This window comes from Thermobia domestica, chromosome 9 (genome assembly GCF_964235325.1).
Source record: "Thermobia domestica chromosome 9, izTheDome1.hap1.1, whole genome shotgun sequence".
Classification (NCBI taxonomy): domain Eukaryota; kingdom Metazoa; phylum Arthropoda; class Insecta; order Zygentoma; family Lepismatidae; genus Thermobia; species Thermobia domestica.
Window position 1 is genome coordinate 113,980,556 of NC_137462.1, and position 19,125 is coordinate 113,999,680.

The window sequence follows — 19,125 nt, forward strand, 5'->3', positions numbered from 1 at the left end:
TTGGAATGGGGGGTGTATATATATATAAAATTACACACCTATTACCTAAACCTAATTTTTCTTCTGTAGCGATTATATGAATAAACGGTTTGTGTACACTGAAATAGAAGCAGATTTTAAATACCAGAAGATATAAAAATGAAATAAAATCTTTCAGTTTTACGTCCCATGGTTATGCTGGTTAGGCTAAAAGAGACGGCGATGATGAAAAATGAATGAAATGGTGGAATGAAGAGTGGGAGGAAACGGGAGAACACCGGGAAAACCCACGAGCACGGTATTTGTTCATCACAAAGTTCACACGGCACGAGCTGGGATCGAACCAGGGACCTCAAGCACCGGAGGTGAACGCTCTACCACTGAGCCAGCAGAAGATATAAAGTCAAAAACAATAAAGTTGAAAGCAAAAACCGTAAGTTTTTGCTTTCAAATTTTACACGGGGAGGGAGTATACAGTTGGATTATTACCTGCAGCAAATATTTTCCCACACTCTCTTGTCCGAAAATGCATATACCGGAAATGAAAGTATTCATAAAATGCCAATTTTTTTTTATTACTGTACAAAAGGTTTATTTGGGTACACAAAGAAATAATCTATACAACTTTCTTCCAAATGAAAACGCGTATGGCAATAAAGTCACTACAATAAAGCACTTATTATTGTAGGTTATACACAGATAATGTTAACACATGACAAATAGGGAGTCACAGCACATTCGTCTTATTCCAAACTACTGCTGTCAAGACACTTCCAAACATACTCCCGAACGTTTACGTATTTCGAATTTTAAAGAAAACATTAACAATGGAAACTAAAAAGATAAGTCCCATTTGAACACTATTGCAAATTATATATATATATATCCCTATTTACACGAACTGTCAGTCAATAGTAACCATCATCATGTACTAACCTTGTACATGGACATACAAAATATGTAAACGGAGGATTTTATTGTATTTATTTCTTTGTCAATTTGTTAGACATTATGCAATAGACAAATTTTATCCGATGAAAACAATATACAAAAATAATTTCCCTCTATTTCTTCTCTGTATTGCAATGATTATGGTTTTAATTTTTTTTAGTTCGAATGTTCGTACTTTACAAAAATCGGAGTTTTAAAATTACAGGTGTGGACACGTTTATCTTGATTGAATAACAGCCAAATTATTATATTATATATTTCTTTTTTTAAAAAAAAAAAAAAAAAAACGCTTTATATTTTACAACTACTATAGTTGAAATCACTATATAATTGAACAGATCACCACTAGTTTTCTTATGGATGAAATTCCGTTATAGACAATTAAATCACATTCAATTTTCAACAACGAAAAAATCATTTAACAGTGTCGCAACATATTCAATTATTACACGCAATAGTTATGTTTCAGTCAAATCCTGTAACATTCCTTTTTCTTCATTACTACAAATTCTCTCTTCAGTAGTCAACCAGAGGTCTCGCGGCGAAAGTTCGTGACGATGAACGTGAAGGCGAACGTGAATGGGAGCGTCTGTAAAGAGAGATGGTATGTTTTCGTTATCACAATAGTTATTTACATCAAATACAAGACAGCAACAATATTTGCAACAGCAATATAAGACAGCTAAGTAGAAATCAAGTTAAATATATGGTACAAATGATCATATCGTGAAACATAATTATACCCAGATGAACAGACATAATTTATATAATGTTCCTGTATATTTTTCTTTGTCATTAATTTTGAGGGCGCTTTGCTAAGTTCTTGGAATGACCTATAGACCAGTTACAAATCACGTACATTATTATTATTATTATTATTATTATTATTATTATTATGGGCTATTTTCGGCTATAGTAACTTTCCATTATTGCCAGGATCAATAAAAACAGCTGAAGTTACGGGTACTTGTTATCGCAGAATTGCAGCGCACGTGTGTCTGTATTTGAAAATGACAAATTATGGAAACCACGTAGCCATTAATTACAGGGATGCAAATAACCACTCGCTTACTCGCCCGGGGCGAGTGGTTCATCGGTGCGGGCGAGTATTTAATATCATACGAAGGTAAGTAAATTATTTCTATTGTTGGATATGGGCTAGTAGCTTTCTTCTTGGGCTCGTAAACTTTTGTTGCTTATTTGCATCTCTGCATTAATATGAGGTGAAGAAGGGTGTGAATGCATCGGAAGTACAAGGGTATGAATGCATGATGATACGATAAATACTCTGGAGGAACCCAGCTCCGTCAGTTTCAACTGTTACTAAGTAGACATCTGAGATGAAATGCAATCGCGAAAGCGTCGAGATCAAAAAACGTCGTTCACCGAACATTATTTAAAAATTGTATGATAATGCCACTTCAGGATCTCCGATGTAAAGTGAGAGATATTGCAGAAACTAAGGATTTAGGTGTACAAGTATTTTACATTTTGACCGAAGAATTGTGCATAAAGCTCCTGCTTGCATGACTGGTGTTGCGACTGCTAACACTTGAACAAAAACGAATTAGAATGCAAATTTCTACAGACAACTTAGTCCGTTTTAAGCAACATTTAATATAACTGATTTTACACGTCGATCCAAAACCATTGCTAAAACATGGGTACACTCCCATATTCTGAACCGAAACATTCTGATTCTCCACCTTAAAACAAAGCCAATATATGTGATGTCAGCCAGACGGATCATGCCTCCAGTTTTTTTTTTTTTTTTTTTATGTAAAATATATCCTTTTCCATAGATTACCTTTCACCTGATTACACTATCACCTGTCAATACTATGCAAAGGTTTTCGACTAATTACAAAAAGAGCTGCTTAATCATAGAAGAATCTCATGTTGTACTCCCGCAATGCTCACTCCCACACTAAAGGCATTTGCAGAGGAGCATTTTGGAGGCATGGAGCAATCAGTATCTGTGATGACATGAAGGTTTTAAAATATCGTTGAGTCAACCGTATTGGTATCAAGGAAGACAAGAAGCTGAAAGATGAACACAATTTGCAAAAGGTAAATTAATTTCGAGAATTTTTCAAATAATCCTCGTGATTTTAAACATCTTTTAACTTAAATATTTAAGTTCAACACTAGCCGGCACTTACTACGGCAGATTCATTGTAACATTGTTCTAACCCTGTTTCCCTTTCAAATATACTGTACCGAAGTAATTTTTTTCTTCTTCACAGAATGCCGAATAACAAATATGACCCTACACGCATAATTGATTCGTTCTTTTATTATACGTTCAAATTATTTTATCTAATTTCTGTACCTTGCTCTACAATATAATCTACTCACGTTTATAGGTAGGTATGCCAATGGAAGATACGCATTTAATACTGATCAACATAAAGAGTCACTTACAACAAGATGATAATGTGTTGTTCTTAATGTGAATACTTTGTTTTAAATTACATTCTCGAGTATCTATTAACTTCGTGATCGGGCTTAATTCATAAAAATAATCTCAACGACACCAGAGGAAAATACTTCCTAGCTGCTTTCCACTAGTAGTATTCTGTAACACTACTCGATATATTTCGGGCAAGACAAAAATAAAAGTAACGTCGACTAAAATTACACTCCTGGTATTTACAGAAACATAAAACAAGGAGGGAACTCAACTAAAATACAGCTACAACCTAATGTGAGTTGTTCAGTAAGAAGCAGATTCTAAGTATATGAATATTTTTCTTCTTCCTTTTAGTGCAGTAAATGAAGCTCAAATTTTAATGAAGAAAGGAACAAATTAGTAACAAGCTGAAAATTGATACAGATGTTGGGAATGATGTTCTAAACAACATACCAAAAGTCTCCTGAAATCCGAAATGACCTTCGCCGCCATATTGGAAAATGGCCGCTGGAAGTGTCAAATGAACAATACCAAGATAAAAATAGCAATATCTTCGCTATGGCTGAACATAGAGAGATAAACTTAGTGTTGTTTTATAGAACGTAGATAACACTATACCTAAAAACAATTTTTCATAAAACGCATACTTTTAGAAATATTTAGCTCTAAATCCTAAAATTTCGAAAACTACCGTCAAACTGATTTAAAATTTTATTGAACTTAGGAAGTAATTATTAACAAATTAAAATTTGACATAGATGTTGGTAAAGATTAATTAAATGACGTACTAAAATCCCACAACTTCTTCGTTCGCCATATTGGAAAATGTCCAAATGTCCGAAGTAACTGAAAGATAATATTTTGTTAAGTGAAATACAAAATCTGGACCGGGCTAAATATTTGAGAAACTGTAAATGCAGTCGATCCAAACTCAATTGGGATCAATGTTGGTGGGAGAGGGAAAATATTATGACGTGTTTAAGGTTGTCATCCGCCATCTTGGAATCAACTTGTTTATTTTAAATGGCAATATGGTCGTGTGACATATTAAACAACATCCTCGTTCGAAGAGAAACCCAACGGTAAGGTTGTTTTTCCAAACCCTGCAACGGTTTTGAACTTGTTAATAGATTTGAGATAAGTTATGTGTGAAATGCTGAGAAATGTGTTGTGCGAAGTTTCGAATTGAAGGCTAAAGTATATATATATATATATATATATATATATATATATATATATATATATATATATATATATATATATATATATATATATATATATATATAAATCTCACTACATATTCTTTAATAACCAAGAAAAGAGAGAGATAGCACACACGCGACAAATACAATCACATGACATATTCAACATGCCCACCGTTCTGTTCTATGCACATCCTTAACCGTGCGACCCAGTGTTTGTGCACTCTGCGAAGCATAGTTGGTGATATTTATTCACAGGCCGCAGGTAGCCAATTTCATTAATTTTACACTGGTAAAATATAGCTTTAAAGTGTCACCAAAGACAGAAATCCAACGGAGTTAATTCGGGGGAGCCTTGCTGACCACTCAAGTGGTCCATACAAATCTATCCAGCAACCCGGAGAGTGTTCATTGAGCCATCGATTACATTACGACCATAATGCGGCGGTGCCCCATCTTATTGCCAATATTGATGAAATCACCCTTCCTCGTTCAACAAAAGTGGCATAACAGTGTCTTTAAGGATATCTCCATATTGTGCAGCATCGAAGGTCCCATCAATGAAAACAGGTCCAATAAGTTTTTCATCCCATTTTCCACACCACACCATTACCTTACCTACACCTAGCATCTTTGATGCATCTATCCAGTTAAGATTTGTATTAGTCCAGTACCGAACATTTTGGTTGTTAATCTCACCTGTTACATTGAAATTTGCCTCATCATTAAAAACAATGTTATGATGAAATACTGGGTCACGAGCTATCTGGGCCAACGCCTACTCACAAAACGTCATTGATCTATCAGAATTATACTCTGACAGTTTTTGTTTCAACTGTAATTTTTAAGAGTGCCACTTTTCCCTTTTTAATATTCTTTGAACACTTTTGACACTAACATTATGTTCACTTGATAGACGTCGCATACTCTTCATAGGACTTTTCACCAATATACCCGACACAGCTGCTGATATTTTTGGATCAGTTGCATTTCGTAGTCATCCCGATCAAGGTAAATCAACATTTCCCGTTGCCCTGAATTTGCGGATTAGCGTCTGTCACCAGCTCGCGATTAAGATGTCGCTCTTTGAAGACGGCTGTTATTATTGCTGAACTGCGTCCTCCAGCAAAAAGGATAATTTCGATTCTTTCCTCTCGAGTTAGCATCCTGTTCTCTCTACAAGAAAAAAGTAACGAGATAGTCGGTTCCCGTCTAGACAATGTACCACACATAACAAAATTAAGTCTAAATGATAACATAATTTATCCTAAACCCATTCAAAACTTGAAAATCATTCACCACGTTGAAGTTTTTCTTTCTTTTTTTTTTTTTACTTTACCGTAGGATTTCTCGGTATTGCGCAAAATGTTCGGTACTGGACTAATACAAATCTTAATTAGATAGATGCATCAAAGATGCAAAGTGCAGGTAAGGTAATGGTGTGGTGTGTGCCTAAATCTATTAACAACTTCAAAACTGATGCAGGGTTTGGAAAAACAACCTTACCGTTGAGTTTCTTTTCGAACGATGATATTGTTTAATATTTCCCACGACCATCTTGTCATTTATAATAAAAAGGTTGATTCCAAGATGGCGGACGACAAAATCAAACACGTCATAATGTTTCCCCTCTCCCACCAACATTGATCCCAAATGAGTTTGGATCGACTGTATTTACAGTTTCTCAAATATTTAGCCCGGTCCAGATTTTGCATTTTACTTAACAAAATATTATCTTTCAATTACTTCGAACATTTGGACATTTTTCAATATGGCGAACGAAGAAGTTGTGGGATTTTAGTACGTCATTTAAGTAATCTTTACCAACATTGTGGCAATATTCGTTTTTAAATCGAAAATTATGTCTAATAATTTTATTCAATGTTTATTTATGTTGCAAAGATCGCGTTTTATAAAATAATAAGGTTAAGGTGAATAATTGTTACGAGTTAAGTTAATGCAAGCTGAGGAATATTATTATTCAATGGTCAACGAAATGATGTAAATAAAATGTTTCATTGAGAGTCTGCCAATGCAGGAAGACAATGCGTCAATTCTTGCATAGGCCAAATACTGTACATTATGAAAAGAGAGATTGTAAGCTTTTGTGAACATTTCACACATTCACGGATATGAGGAAATTGCTTAGAATCGAGAAATCGGAGTGTGTCGAGAGTTGCAGTTTTTGAGTCTTGACACAAGGAAAGAATTTGTTTTCCATGTGAAAGGGGGTCGCACGTGCCATCCAGCAGACGACAGGAGGACCAAGTTGAACAAAACTGGGAGACGAGAGGTCTTCAGGAGAGAGTCGTGGAGACAGTCGTAGACAGCCTTGGATCAGTCTTTTAGGAGTCGGTCTTTGAGTGTTTAGTCAAAGACAGCGGGACAGTCATCTGACAGTCAACCAACAGTCAACTTAGAATACCACATTCTATCTACGGAGAACATCGAGTCATCGTTAGCATTTGGGAGAATACCAAACTCAATGCTCGTCTACATCAATCACTAATTGAAAGTATTAACTTGGCGATACTACCTCCAACACCTAGATCATCAGTGGAGCGTCATTTGAAGATATCAGGTATGTGTTACTCCTATTCAGGGCTCAAAGGCTCAATACTCGATCGGCGATACTCGACTGGCAAATATTCCGATTATCCGTAATTAGATACATCACAACACTTACATTCACAATTTTATCCAAAAAGAAATATAATTGTTAGTAAATGATTGAAGTAAATGTTTTATTATAAGAATTAATCCCCAATTGGTATATGGAAATTTAGTTAACCTCTCGCACATGTATATGAGATTATTCCCACTCATTCTAGATGGTGAGTGGAAGGCGCTCAGTATCACTCTAATAGCATCCCCAAATTAGGCACAGAGTGACTGGGTTGTCATGGCGGAGATGATCTGGGTCTTTCCCAGAGAAACATTGTGTAAAGATTCTATTTTGGAAATCTTAGTAACTTTAATTACCTCCCAACCCACCCTTTCATGTTGAAGATGATGGTGGCTTACGCCTTTGTAGAGATCTCAGTACCACTCAGTAAAATTCTTGTAGATTAATAACTTAAGTAAATTAATTCCCACCCTCGCTAATGTCATGTTTGAAGTTGACTTCTTTGAGTTTAATAGTTGATGTAATTATAAATAATTCCCACCGAGCCACCCTTACGAATGTTACGGGAAGTACAGTAGTTATTTAATTTTATTAAGCCCCACGTTACTACTTAAGTTTATAGTACAATGATGAGTGAGTAACAGTCACGAGTTCGATTCTCGGCTGGGTTATAGTGATGTGTTGTAGTGATATTTTTAATTTAGTATAACGAATAACGTTCAAGGAACACAGTAATTTTATGGTGGTGTGGTCTACAATATCAAGTATTTTATGACATATTTAGTGATAATTTAATACATCATTATAGTAAGTAAAATAATAATAAACGTAGTGAAATATTTTGTAAGAAAATTCATGAATGCGTAGAGTGAGAGAGCTGTGTGAATCCTGCATAGCGAACGCAAGATTGTCGCGCAAGCCACTAGCCAAGCGATTAGAGACGAACGTTGCCGATCGGAGACGACGGTACACGAACGCTCATTGCATGGGAGTAACTGTTTCAATCCTTCGCTGTGACTCAAGGTCGAACGGAGAGCAGCAAATAATAATAAAATCATACGAGTAATTTTGCTCTAGAGTAATAACAACTTATATTAGACTTAAAATTAGTCAATCCATTCCTCAGTTAATAGTTAATTGCGAGTAGTAGTATTAAGTACATAAAATGTTATCTCTGAAGAACAACCATAGGGTTCATTATTCCGTGCTAAAGGATAATGGTAAGCCCGCTACGATGTTTAGTAAATCCAGATATTACTATCTAGATTTGGGAGTTCTCAAGCATTTTGTAGAATATAGTCCTACCTATGATGAAAATAAAGAACAAACGTTCAGGAGTAACGTACTTGGGTTAAGGTATAAGAACTATTACTTAATACAATTTCACGAGAAGAATTTTAGTTTAGATGACTTAGTGGATTTAGGATTTAAAAGGCATTTTATGTCTGTATTAACTGGAATAGCAGAAACTAATACTTTAGTACGTAGTTCCGTATTCTTTGCGATCAAAGATGAACAATTAAAGTATAAGATATGCGCTTTGTTCAGTTCTGGAGCTAGCCAGGAGTTAGTTAACGAATGGCTAAACCGTTTCAGAAACAGGTTTGAATGTACTCAAGCAGTAAAGATTTCGGACTTCATAACTACGTTGTCGCAGTTCGAAAAACAAGCTAAGATTGTGATAGCTAGCGATAAATCAGTGTTAGATTTAGTGGCTTTTGCCTCATTTTTCAAACAAAGAACGCCATGGTTATCTGGTTAAAGATGATGACGTAAAATAAGAAAGTTGTACAGAGTATATTATTATTATTAGTTATATATATATATATGTAGGGTAAGAATAGGAATATTAGTAATTATCAATATTTTCTGTTAAGTGATTATTTAGGTTAGTGATTTAGTTTTAAGAAGTAATTTTTTTTTATTTAAATAGTAATAAAGGAAATACGCGTATATGTTAATTTGTAGTAGTGTTATTATTAGTGATAAAGAAGTAGAAATCTGACTATCTATTTTATTAGCGAATTATGTCTTTAAGACATATAGTGGTTAAAGTTAGTGACGTAATTAATATTATGAATAGATTAAAATTAGGGAAGACTATGGAGAAAAAAAAACGAATATTGCCACAACATCTATGTCAAATTTTAATTTGTTAATAATTACTTCCGAAGTTCAATAAAATTTTAAATCTGTTTGACGGTAGTTTTCGGAATTTCAGAATTTAGAGCTAAATATTTCTAAAAGTATGCCGCTATTTTTATTTTTGTATTGTTCATTTGACACTGTCAGCGGCCATTTTTCAATATGGTGGCGAAGGTCACTTCGGATTTCAGGGGACTTTTAGTATGTTGTTTAGAATATCATTCCCAACATCTGTATCAATTTTCAGCTTGTTACTAATTTGTGCCTTACTTTTTGGTAATTTGACTGCACTATCTAAAGTACTATTTGATCTTGTTTTCATTTTGATGTGTTTTACATCAAGGCTAAAATAAATTTGATAGAACTCCAAAACAGATCATTTTTTTTTTTTAATCTAAAATTAAATAAAATTAGCTTACCTGTATCGTGACTTCTGCTGAGGACTTTTACTACGACTGCGGTCATCGCGATTGTAATTCCTGTTGATATTTCTACTACGTCTATGATCTTGGCTATCATTACGATAATCTACATTACTACTATCACTCCTGTAGCTCAGGCTCCGACTGTCTCCTCTGTAGCTCCGTGAATCACTCCTGTAGTCCTGACCACGAACTTCACTCCTGTAATCCTGACTTCGCATATCACTTCGGTAGTCTTGTTTCCTATTGTCACTCCTATATTCTTGTAAACTATCACTCTTATGCTCACGACTACGATTGTCATTCTTATAATCTTGAGTTTGGCTATCGCTTATATAGGCATAACCCCGACTTCCACTTTTGAAAGACTGACTTCGACTGTCACTTCTGCCTTCTTGCAGACGATTATCACGCTTTGAGTCAGAATTTCTACCACTCCGGTGCTCCTGATTATCACTATCGTTTCTGTCCCTGCAGATCAGAAATGATAAAACTGTTTAAAAAATGAACAATATGACAACATAAATACAGTACAAAATTAACAGTATTTGCTACAGGATTTCAGAGGAATCATAAAATACTGCACATAATTTTCTTTGAAACTTTCCAGAGTTTTCGTAAGTTTTTCTTAATAAACGATAACAAAACTAAAATTTATAGTCTAATGTTTTATGTTACTGCTTATAGACAGATAAATGGAAGCCCGAACAAAAAGGGAAAATACATTGATTGACTATTGCACAGTTGATCTTTGTAAAAATTAAATGAAATCTAATATTCCATGATCATGTTATTTTACGCTAAAGAACAGGGATAGTGAATAAAAATAACTCATGATCCTATATTCCGAAGACCGCAAAAGTCAAGAGGTCCATAAAACTCGAGGGTTTCTACCACAAAATCACAGGCATGAATGAAATAAGAACAAAGATCCTGTGCTACAAAGATAAACACACCTACCACTAAATGCAGTGGCTACTCTAACCAATGAACAAATTTAATGGTCAAAACAGTAAACATTCTTAAAACGTAATTTAAGATTTAGTATATTCCAAGATTTCAGTCATGGAGCAATTGACTAATTACTCTTGCACATAGCTAGTAATGTATCCTTAAAAATATATGTACTTTGTAGTCCACTTTCTTAGTTGTATTTATGTTAATATTGGTCTATATAATATTACATAAATGAAAAAAGTATATTGAACTTTTTCTTGAATCTTTATCTCGCAACGAGGTTTAACCTGCAGACGGCAAAATGAAAACTGGAAGTATGTACGCAAATAACGGCAAGAACGAAATCAAAGGAAAAATCACGGTCCACTGCTAAACCTATATTTCGTGATCTCAAACCTAAACTGGCATTCCTATTCTTCCGAAATGAATCATTTCAACTTCAGTATAGTCTAATCTTGGTATTAATAATATTCTATCAATCCACTTACCTATATCGGCTGCTAGTATAAGAATGCCCTCTATCTTGCCCACGTTCATGTGTGCTTTGTTGAGATGGTTTCCGCGTAGAATGCAGCCGCCCTCCTTTCTGAGCCTTTGATGAGTGTGACGGTGAGCGACTAGATGATCGTGTAGGTGACAGCGAACGTGACCTTGACCTCGACTGAGAGTTTGTAGGAGAGTTTGATCTTGATCGAGATAGAGTTCCCGTGGCAGAATGTGGAGAGTGAGAAGGTGATGGAGACCCTGATCGAGAACCACTTTCTTCTCCTTCACCCAACGCTGAACTTGTTTCCTGTTCCTGCATTCTATGACGACGTTCTCGCTCCCTGAAAATTACGTAACTTATTTTCTATTAAATGTTAAATTACTAAAAACAGTCTACCATAAAAAAATCTTAATTGTAGCCTACCAGAAAAAACATACAAAGTTGACAATAAAGTTGAAGGATTGATGATCATACTTTGTTATTGCTAGTAACAGAAAATAATCTATCATATGAAATTAATGGTGGTATTCTTCTATAGGACATGTGAATATCTGATAAAGAAAGTAAAATGTGTTTCTAAACATCCTTCCGCGATTCATCAAATTCATTCTGGTTCCCATTATCATGGATTCTTGCATAGAACAAAGAACGAAAAATACGTTTTGCTGTAAACCAGCGAAATCAGCAACAGAGAGCTACGAGATAATCAGAACTGTTTGCTGCAAGAATGCCCTATGTTATGGTCGCATGCTGGAATGGTTCGCCCAATTTTGAAATGAACGTGAAGACGTTTCTAGTGAATCCAGAAGTGGAGGTCCGTCAATTAGTCGATCAGAGAATAATAATGCGTATGCTCGCGACCTGCTGAAGTCAGACTGTAGCACGACCGTCCGCTTGATGAAAGATGTGCTGCACACCAACTGCGAAACGTCATCAGAAACCTCTTCACGTCCATCATGAAATTGGAAATAGTACTCAAACACTTGACCATGAGATAAGACAACCTGACAATAAAAACTTCTTATCACCTCGTAAGTCTCTGTTGCTGTTTTTTTTAAGCTTACAGCAAAACTTAAATGTTCGATCTTTGTTCCACGTAAGAATCTATGATAATGAGAAACAGGATGTCTTAGATGATCAATGTTTAGAGGGGTATGCAGATGCTCTCTTTACCAAATCTTCACATTTCTGCAAACGAATATCACAATTATATTTCAAATAATAAACAATTTTCTGTCATAGTTACAGAGTACTAGCATCAATCCTGGAACTTTATTGTCAAACTCAGTTACCTAATATCATTACGTTTAGAGTATTAACATCAGACATTTAATTAAAACGCTAATTAGATCTGGACCTTGCTTTCCAATTTATAATGAATCGCTCTATCACGACTCTAAATTCCAAGATGGTGCCGCCCACATTTCTATTATTTAAATTTTCTTTCTCTTCCTACTTCTCTCCCTCCCTATTTGACGTGGTATTTAAAGAAAATTCTTATTGTTGTGCACGTCTTTTACCTTCAATAAATATTAAACTTTATAGCTTTCTTCCACATCTTACTGTAAACTAATTAACAATGCATGCATTTTAGAAGAATTTGCAAATTACAGAAAAAAGTATCAATTACTTCTTTGTTAAAAATTAAAATGAAATCTAGTTTAATATCTCTTTGAAGGCCTTGAGAACTGAGTGGAATATACAATAAATGTACATAATTATTGAAGAAATAATATGTAAGAAAAGGAGGGAACTGATTTCTTCTTAAACCATATTCTCATTTATATCAGGGGAAAGTCTTTTATCGTTGGACTAGCGAGGAACGGTACCCTATCTTTATTACGGGACGAACGTTCTATTACTGACCTATCAACATCTCGACAATGTTTATGTGTTTTCGATATTTTATTCTTTCAATCCCAACTAACAACAATTTACTGACATCAGCTGGAAATTTACGAAGATAATCTACTACAGTAAATAGTTTCATTGAAGCCTAATGTGCAATACTGCTTCATATTGACTGATATTAAATGACAATATAACAATAAAACCATTTAATAAAAATGAGAACAGTATTTTCGCACCATAGTCCACATAACCTGCGACCCACCACACCAGAAACATGCGCCCTACCACAGAACAACTATAACATATTCAGCAAAATATGTTTCTTATCACCTACGCATGGAAGATTAATCTATGCTATTTCAGTGTTACCATTTATTTGGCAAGCACGAATTCTCTGCATTTTCTAGTTTTCCAAGTCTATATGTAATATAAAAAGCAACTACATTTTTCCCAGCCAGGGGTTCTTCATGTACTTTGCATCTACATATATATAGTATGTGTACATTTTTCAAAACAAACTATCATAAAATAACCTCTATCAAAAGCCGGGTAAGGCAAAAAGAGAAATGAGTTTCGAGAAGTAAAAATTCATACTTAAAATCCCGTGACTTTTCCACGACTTTTTACAAGTAAGCTCAATTCCCTAACTTTTCCAGGTAGGTGGGAACACTGTGTTTTATAAATAACCACTAAATCAGTTTCTTTACCTTCGCCTCAGCTTAATAGCCATCTCTCTTAATTCTTCTTCCCTATCCTGGCGTTCCTGTTCTTGCTTTTCCAACTTTATTTTCTCTGCCTTTTTATCAGCTTTATCTAAAATGTATATAAAAATCAAACATTAAAAGTAAACAAAAATACTTGAATTATAGTCACTTAATATGTTCCTTAAATTATAGCTATAGTTCCACCATTAATTTTCTACCATAAGAAGATCATAAAAGGATGTAATTTTTTACTTCCTATTATTTATTCCAAATTACGACTGTATTATTTTTGACTATCGCCACGCATATTTTAAAATATTATTGTAATATCGGGAGCACACAATAGTGATATCACGAAGCTAAAAGTTAAATTTTCAAGTAATATCGAAATTTTAAACAGTTTGCATGACTGAGAGCAAATGCGTGTTTCTGTAGCCTATATGAAATGCAAATTGTTTAAATTGTGACTACAAACACTGACAACCTCTTTCTGTACACTGCCGCGTGATAGCATCATTTCTGTTTAGAAGTCATTCTGTTTACCCGCGCAATGTTATTAAATGAATTTGGAAATGACCCGCACTTTACTGGAATATTAGGTGGTATAAACAGTCCCCGACAATGAGATATTTGGAATAAAAAGAAGAGTATGGGATGACTGTGGGTGTCACACAAGACAATCGAAGTGCCACCATCGAGAACTAGCAACGCCGTCCATAGCAATAAGGAAGTATAAGCAACTACTCATGAAGGTTCCAGAAAGAGGCCAACAGCTTGAATGTGAAAACACTCCTCAGAAATTAACATTCGAAGTGAAATCATTTGTAATATTTCTGAATTACCTTCCATTCTTTGCCAATTTTTTTTTACGAAAAATTTGGAAATGGCTGAATGAAATTTTGCACCATCGCTAAATCAGTCGTCAGCTATGCTCTCTTGGCCTCTTTCAAGGGCTCCCCGACTTCTTTGTGGAGATATGAAAAGATCTAATTTATGTGCCACCTGTAGGTAACAGCCATCTTAACTTTACGTACGATTGCTACTGCTATTGCATCCACTAACTGGCGTTCATGACCAGAGTAAAGAACTCGACTATCGATTGGAGAATGCCCTTTAACACAACGTGCTCACATTAAGCACTTTTAGTATGTGGAGGTAATGTAAGCATTCTCTTCCACTTCATACAAAGCACATCCTTTCATAACACAAGTTAGGGAAATTACATAAATTAAAACCACGATATTCTTTTGTGCGAACAAACAAACAAACAAACAAAAAAAGTAGATTTATTTCTTTATGTCGTGTACACAAGCAAATTATCAGAACAAAAGCATCGAAATGAGTCTGTGCTTAGACATCAGTAAATTCTATTGCACACCTCATTCATACAATATTTTAATGTGATAACATATCACGAATGCTTTAACCTGTTTTTTTTTTCAGATTAGATTGTTTTAAATAAGCAGCTGAACTGAATTTACGAATAATTCAAGTTAAAATCACGCACTATGTGTATACCGTTATATCAACTTTTCAAGTATCACACTAAACAGAACAACATTTTGCATTTAAATTAACAAATAACTCTTACACTGCCTGTTCAGTAGGACTTGCATTTTTCGCTTAAGTCGTTCTTGTGGTGTCATCTTCTGCAATGGCTGCAAAACATAATAAATGAACCATGAAATTTTACTCTATATAAATATTGCTAAATTTCATTTATTAAAAAAAAATCAATCCATTTTGTTCTACCTATAAAATAAACCATAAATCAAAGTTACAAATTACCACCAATTAATTTGTACTAATATTCTTACTATAGTATTAGTAATATATTGGGTTGATGCGACTGAAATATCCAATAGATATGAATTACTTTCAAGTAAAGATAGCGAAAACAACAATTCCTATTTTGTACACACAGAATTCCTATTTTTCTATGTATGTGCCAGTTTTACCATTACTATTTATAGCCAGCTAATGGTGAAGGAAATCAGTTTATTAAAATTATAAAACAAACGCTCAAAGACGGTAGAAAGGTGGTAATCACTGGGATGAATGTCAGGGGAATATCCTGTATTGAAGATACAGATTTTGACTAACAAGTAACTTATGAGGCCATTGCTATTAGGGTAATTTGTTCCATCACGGAGGACTTCACACTATATTTCATTAATCTGATCCACATTTCCAGAGAAGCTCAAACAAGCTTTTCTGTGAAGACACTGTATCTGTTCATATTGCAGGCATTTCACAATAAGCCAACAGTTCATATCTCGCTGTGCATTACAATACATCCGCATAGAACTGAGAATTTTGACGTAAATCATCCAAGCAACACTGAACTTGTATGCACTAGAGAAGCTCAAACAAGCTTTTCTGGGAAGATACTGTATCTTTTGATATTGCAGGCATTTCACAATGTCAACAGTTCATACTTCGCTGTGTATTATAATAAATTCGCAGAAAACTGAGAATTTCGACGTAAATCATCCAAACTGAACGATTTTCGATAGTTTTAAGTTTACTCTACTCTGCTAATCATCTACGATGCCATACCGCACATAATTTTTATCATATATGACAAACTTTTCCCGTCCACTTTTAAGAATGAGAAAGCACAAAACTCGGACGAAACGAGTGGTTAACCCATACCGCACTCTTATGTCCTATGTTTTTAACTGATTCTGGGAACCTTAGACAGCAAGCTGTAGCTCAACATTTACGGTATTCCTCAATAGTTCATCTAGAATTCTAGTAACCTGGTGACCAATGAAAAGCCTATATCGGCATACGGAATTTCTCCGATCTACATCACGCTCTACCTTCTTCACACTTGTATTAAGTGTTAGTCACTTCAAATCACGCAGATGTGCCGGTTAACTTCATTTCTACACTTGAATGTGACGTTATAGTAATACATCTCTACACAAATCGACGATTGATGATTTTAAGTTTAATGTCCCGTTCAGCAGCGAGACTATATGAGACATGAATCTGCTGATTAACATGGAATCCAAACCACATGAGCTCCCGCTGGGAATTGAACCCGGGTCTCTCACGCCAAAGGCGCGCACTCTAACCGCTTAGCCACGAAGAAGCTCTCAACCACACAAATCGAACACAGAATTTCAGACGATCTTACGAAAAGTTTCTGTTGTATCATACCTGATGTTTCTGGTCGTTGCTTTGTTAAGTAACATTTCACATAACGCGACATGGAGATTTCAATCGCATCAATCCAATATATAACGAAGAAAATATCTATTACAATCACGTTATTCTTCGGGGAAAAAAAATGTGCATTAATTTACTGAAAAAGCAGGAAACCATCCTTTAATCTAACACGGAATGTCACAATTAATGGTAGTATCGACATATCAAATTATAGAATCAATCATTCTTCAGCATTCTAGGAATTAATTTCAGCGAATTTAAAACTTTCATTGTTTAGCACAAAACTCAATTTTATAATCCTTCGTTAAAAGTGAAATTAAAGATTTAATTTAACGTCCCACGGTTATGACCTTTAGGCTAAAGCACACAGATAATTACTGATTATTTAAGAACTGGTGGAATGAAAAGGTGAGAGGAGATGGAAGAACTTCGAGAAAACCCACGGACACGAAGGCCGTCGTTAGATTGAAACTCGCCATAATATGAGAAAATCGAATCAGTTTGATGATACTGAAACCCGCTAGTTCGATTCGAAGTATAATCATAGCTTAGAATTTTTGTTTTACGGTTAAGTATACGACCATTTATAATGCTATCGACAATTTAGTGAACTATTTCTACTTTCTAAAAATATGCCCTCCATACCCCGAATTCTGGGGTACATACCCTTCCTCAGAGAAAACAAAAATTAGTAAAGTTCCAAAATTCCTGATATAATACCATTAGATATGTAATAACATAACAGTCTTTTAATATTACCCAAACACAACTTTAAATATTGAATATATGGAACTATTGTTTCGAACTGATTTTGTAACAGCTACTACAACGAGCAAACTGTTGCATATTTACATATTTTTAGAAACCATTATGATAAACACATTAATGGTAATACATAGTCTGTCCTATAATCTTCAGGCCTGATATGGTAATTTATAACCAAATTTAATACTTTCTAAATACACTAACAATGTCACATAACATACATATGAATTCCGAAGTGATAAAATGTGTTTGTTAACGAATTAAAATTAGAGAAAACTATCCCTAATGAGAAAAGAAGTTACGACATGCTGAAAGCAAGTTTACATAAATTTTCTGGTTTAAACGTTTTCAATGATTCTAACTATTTCAAAATTACCGGAAAAATTACGATGACCAATAATTAGGTCTCTACCCTTGACTTGCATCTTGAGTTAAAAATGTCTTATCCATTTTTTCTATCAGATCAACAAGTGTTAATACAATTAGTAAGGACCTTGCAATAAACTCATCTACTTCAATTTATCATCAAAAGATCATGAAGGAACGAAAAACTGATAGATCCTCTATTCGTTCTGTATTTGGTCACTGATGAGCAAACAGACGAAAGTGCGAGTCAGAGTGCTTTATATTTTCAATCTTATATTCCGTATACTGCAGTTAGAACTAAGAAGATCTGTTCTAATTAGCATAAAATTAAATTTTAAGTCTCGTACAAGTCTCTCAATGCTGTTTCGAGGAAAAGCTACCACAAGTATTTTTGAAACATTGATCTCCTCTGTTATAGATGTATTGATATCAATGACGTATTTTGAATAAATTTGATACAACCACTTTTTATTATTTGCTGATACGTTCCTTCTTTCAGCCTGAAAATTATGGGACAAAATGTGAACTTTTGTACGCCATCAGAGCGATAAACATTCACATAAATCTCGTATATCACATCTCCTATTTACTTTAATATAATAAAAAACGGTTTTGTACTACGTATAAGAACATAAATCGAGCTTTATTCTGTAAATCATTCAATATAGAATTCCACTGAAGTAGGACGATTTCTTGAGAAAAATATAAATCAGTTTCTGTAATTTGATATCAAATTTGTTTGGGTTTATCTGTAAATTCAACTTCTTACTCATTACATTTATAACCAGGGATGAAATGGAGTATACAAAGAGATACGCCTATTTATCCGTCTTACAATTTTAAAACACAGCATATAACAATCTTACAGTTACCGCAACGCGATACATGATGCGTATGGAATGGACTCATGTAATTGACAGATAATGGTAATAAATGATGAATGCTTTTGTAAACACTAAAGATGTTAGAGGAAATAGTACTGAAGACTTTCTTCCACCAAATGCATCAGAACCAAACAATTCATTTTTTGACATCATTATTACGTTGCGATGAACCAGGTAATTCAAAGCTACATATTGA

General features: G+C 34.4%; 1 protein-coding gene across 3 annotated transcripts in view; it reads right to left on the reverse strand.

Moving 5' to 3' along the window:
* Positions 1–533: 533 nt before the first annotated feature.
* The window catches only part of LOC145694941 (uncharacterized), a 90,799-nt gene continuing 72,207 nt past the window's right edge, over positions 534–19,125 (reverse strand). For all 3 annotated transcript variants that reach the window (XM_081771725.1, XM_081771726.1, XM_081771724.1), the window contains exons 13-17: positions 15,329–15,395; positions 13,741–13,846; positions 11,184–11,522; positions 9,736–10,209; positions 534–1,519 (exon numbers count right to left, since the gene is read on the reverse strand). In XM_081771725.1, coding sequence (XP_081627851.1) covers positions 1,447–1,519; positions 9,736–10,209; positions 11,184–11,522; positions 13,741–13,846; positions 15,329–15,395 — 1,059 coding nt within the window. In that variant the 3' untranslated portion in view covers positions 534–1,446. The remainder of the gene's footprint in view (positions 1,520–9,735; positions 10,210–11,183; positions 11,523–13,740; positions 13,847–15,328; positions 15,396–19,125) is intronic.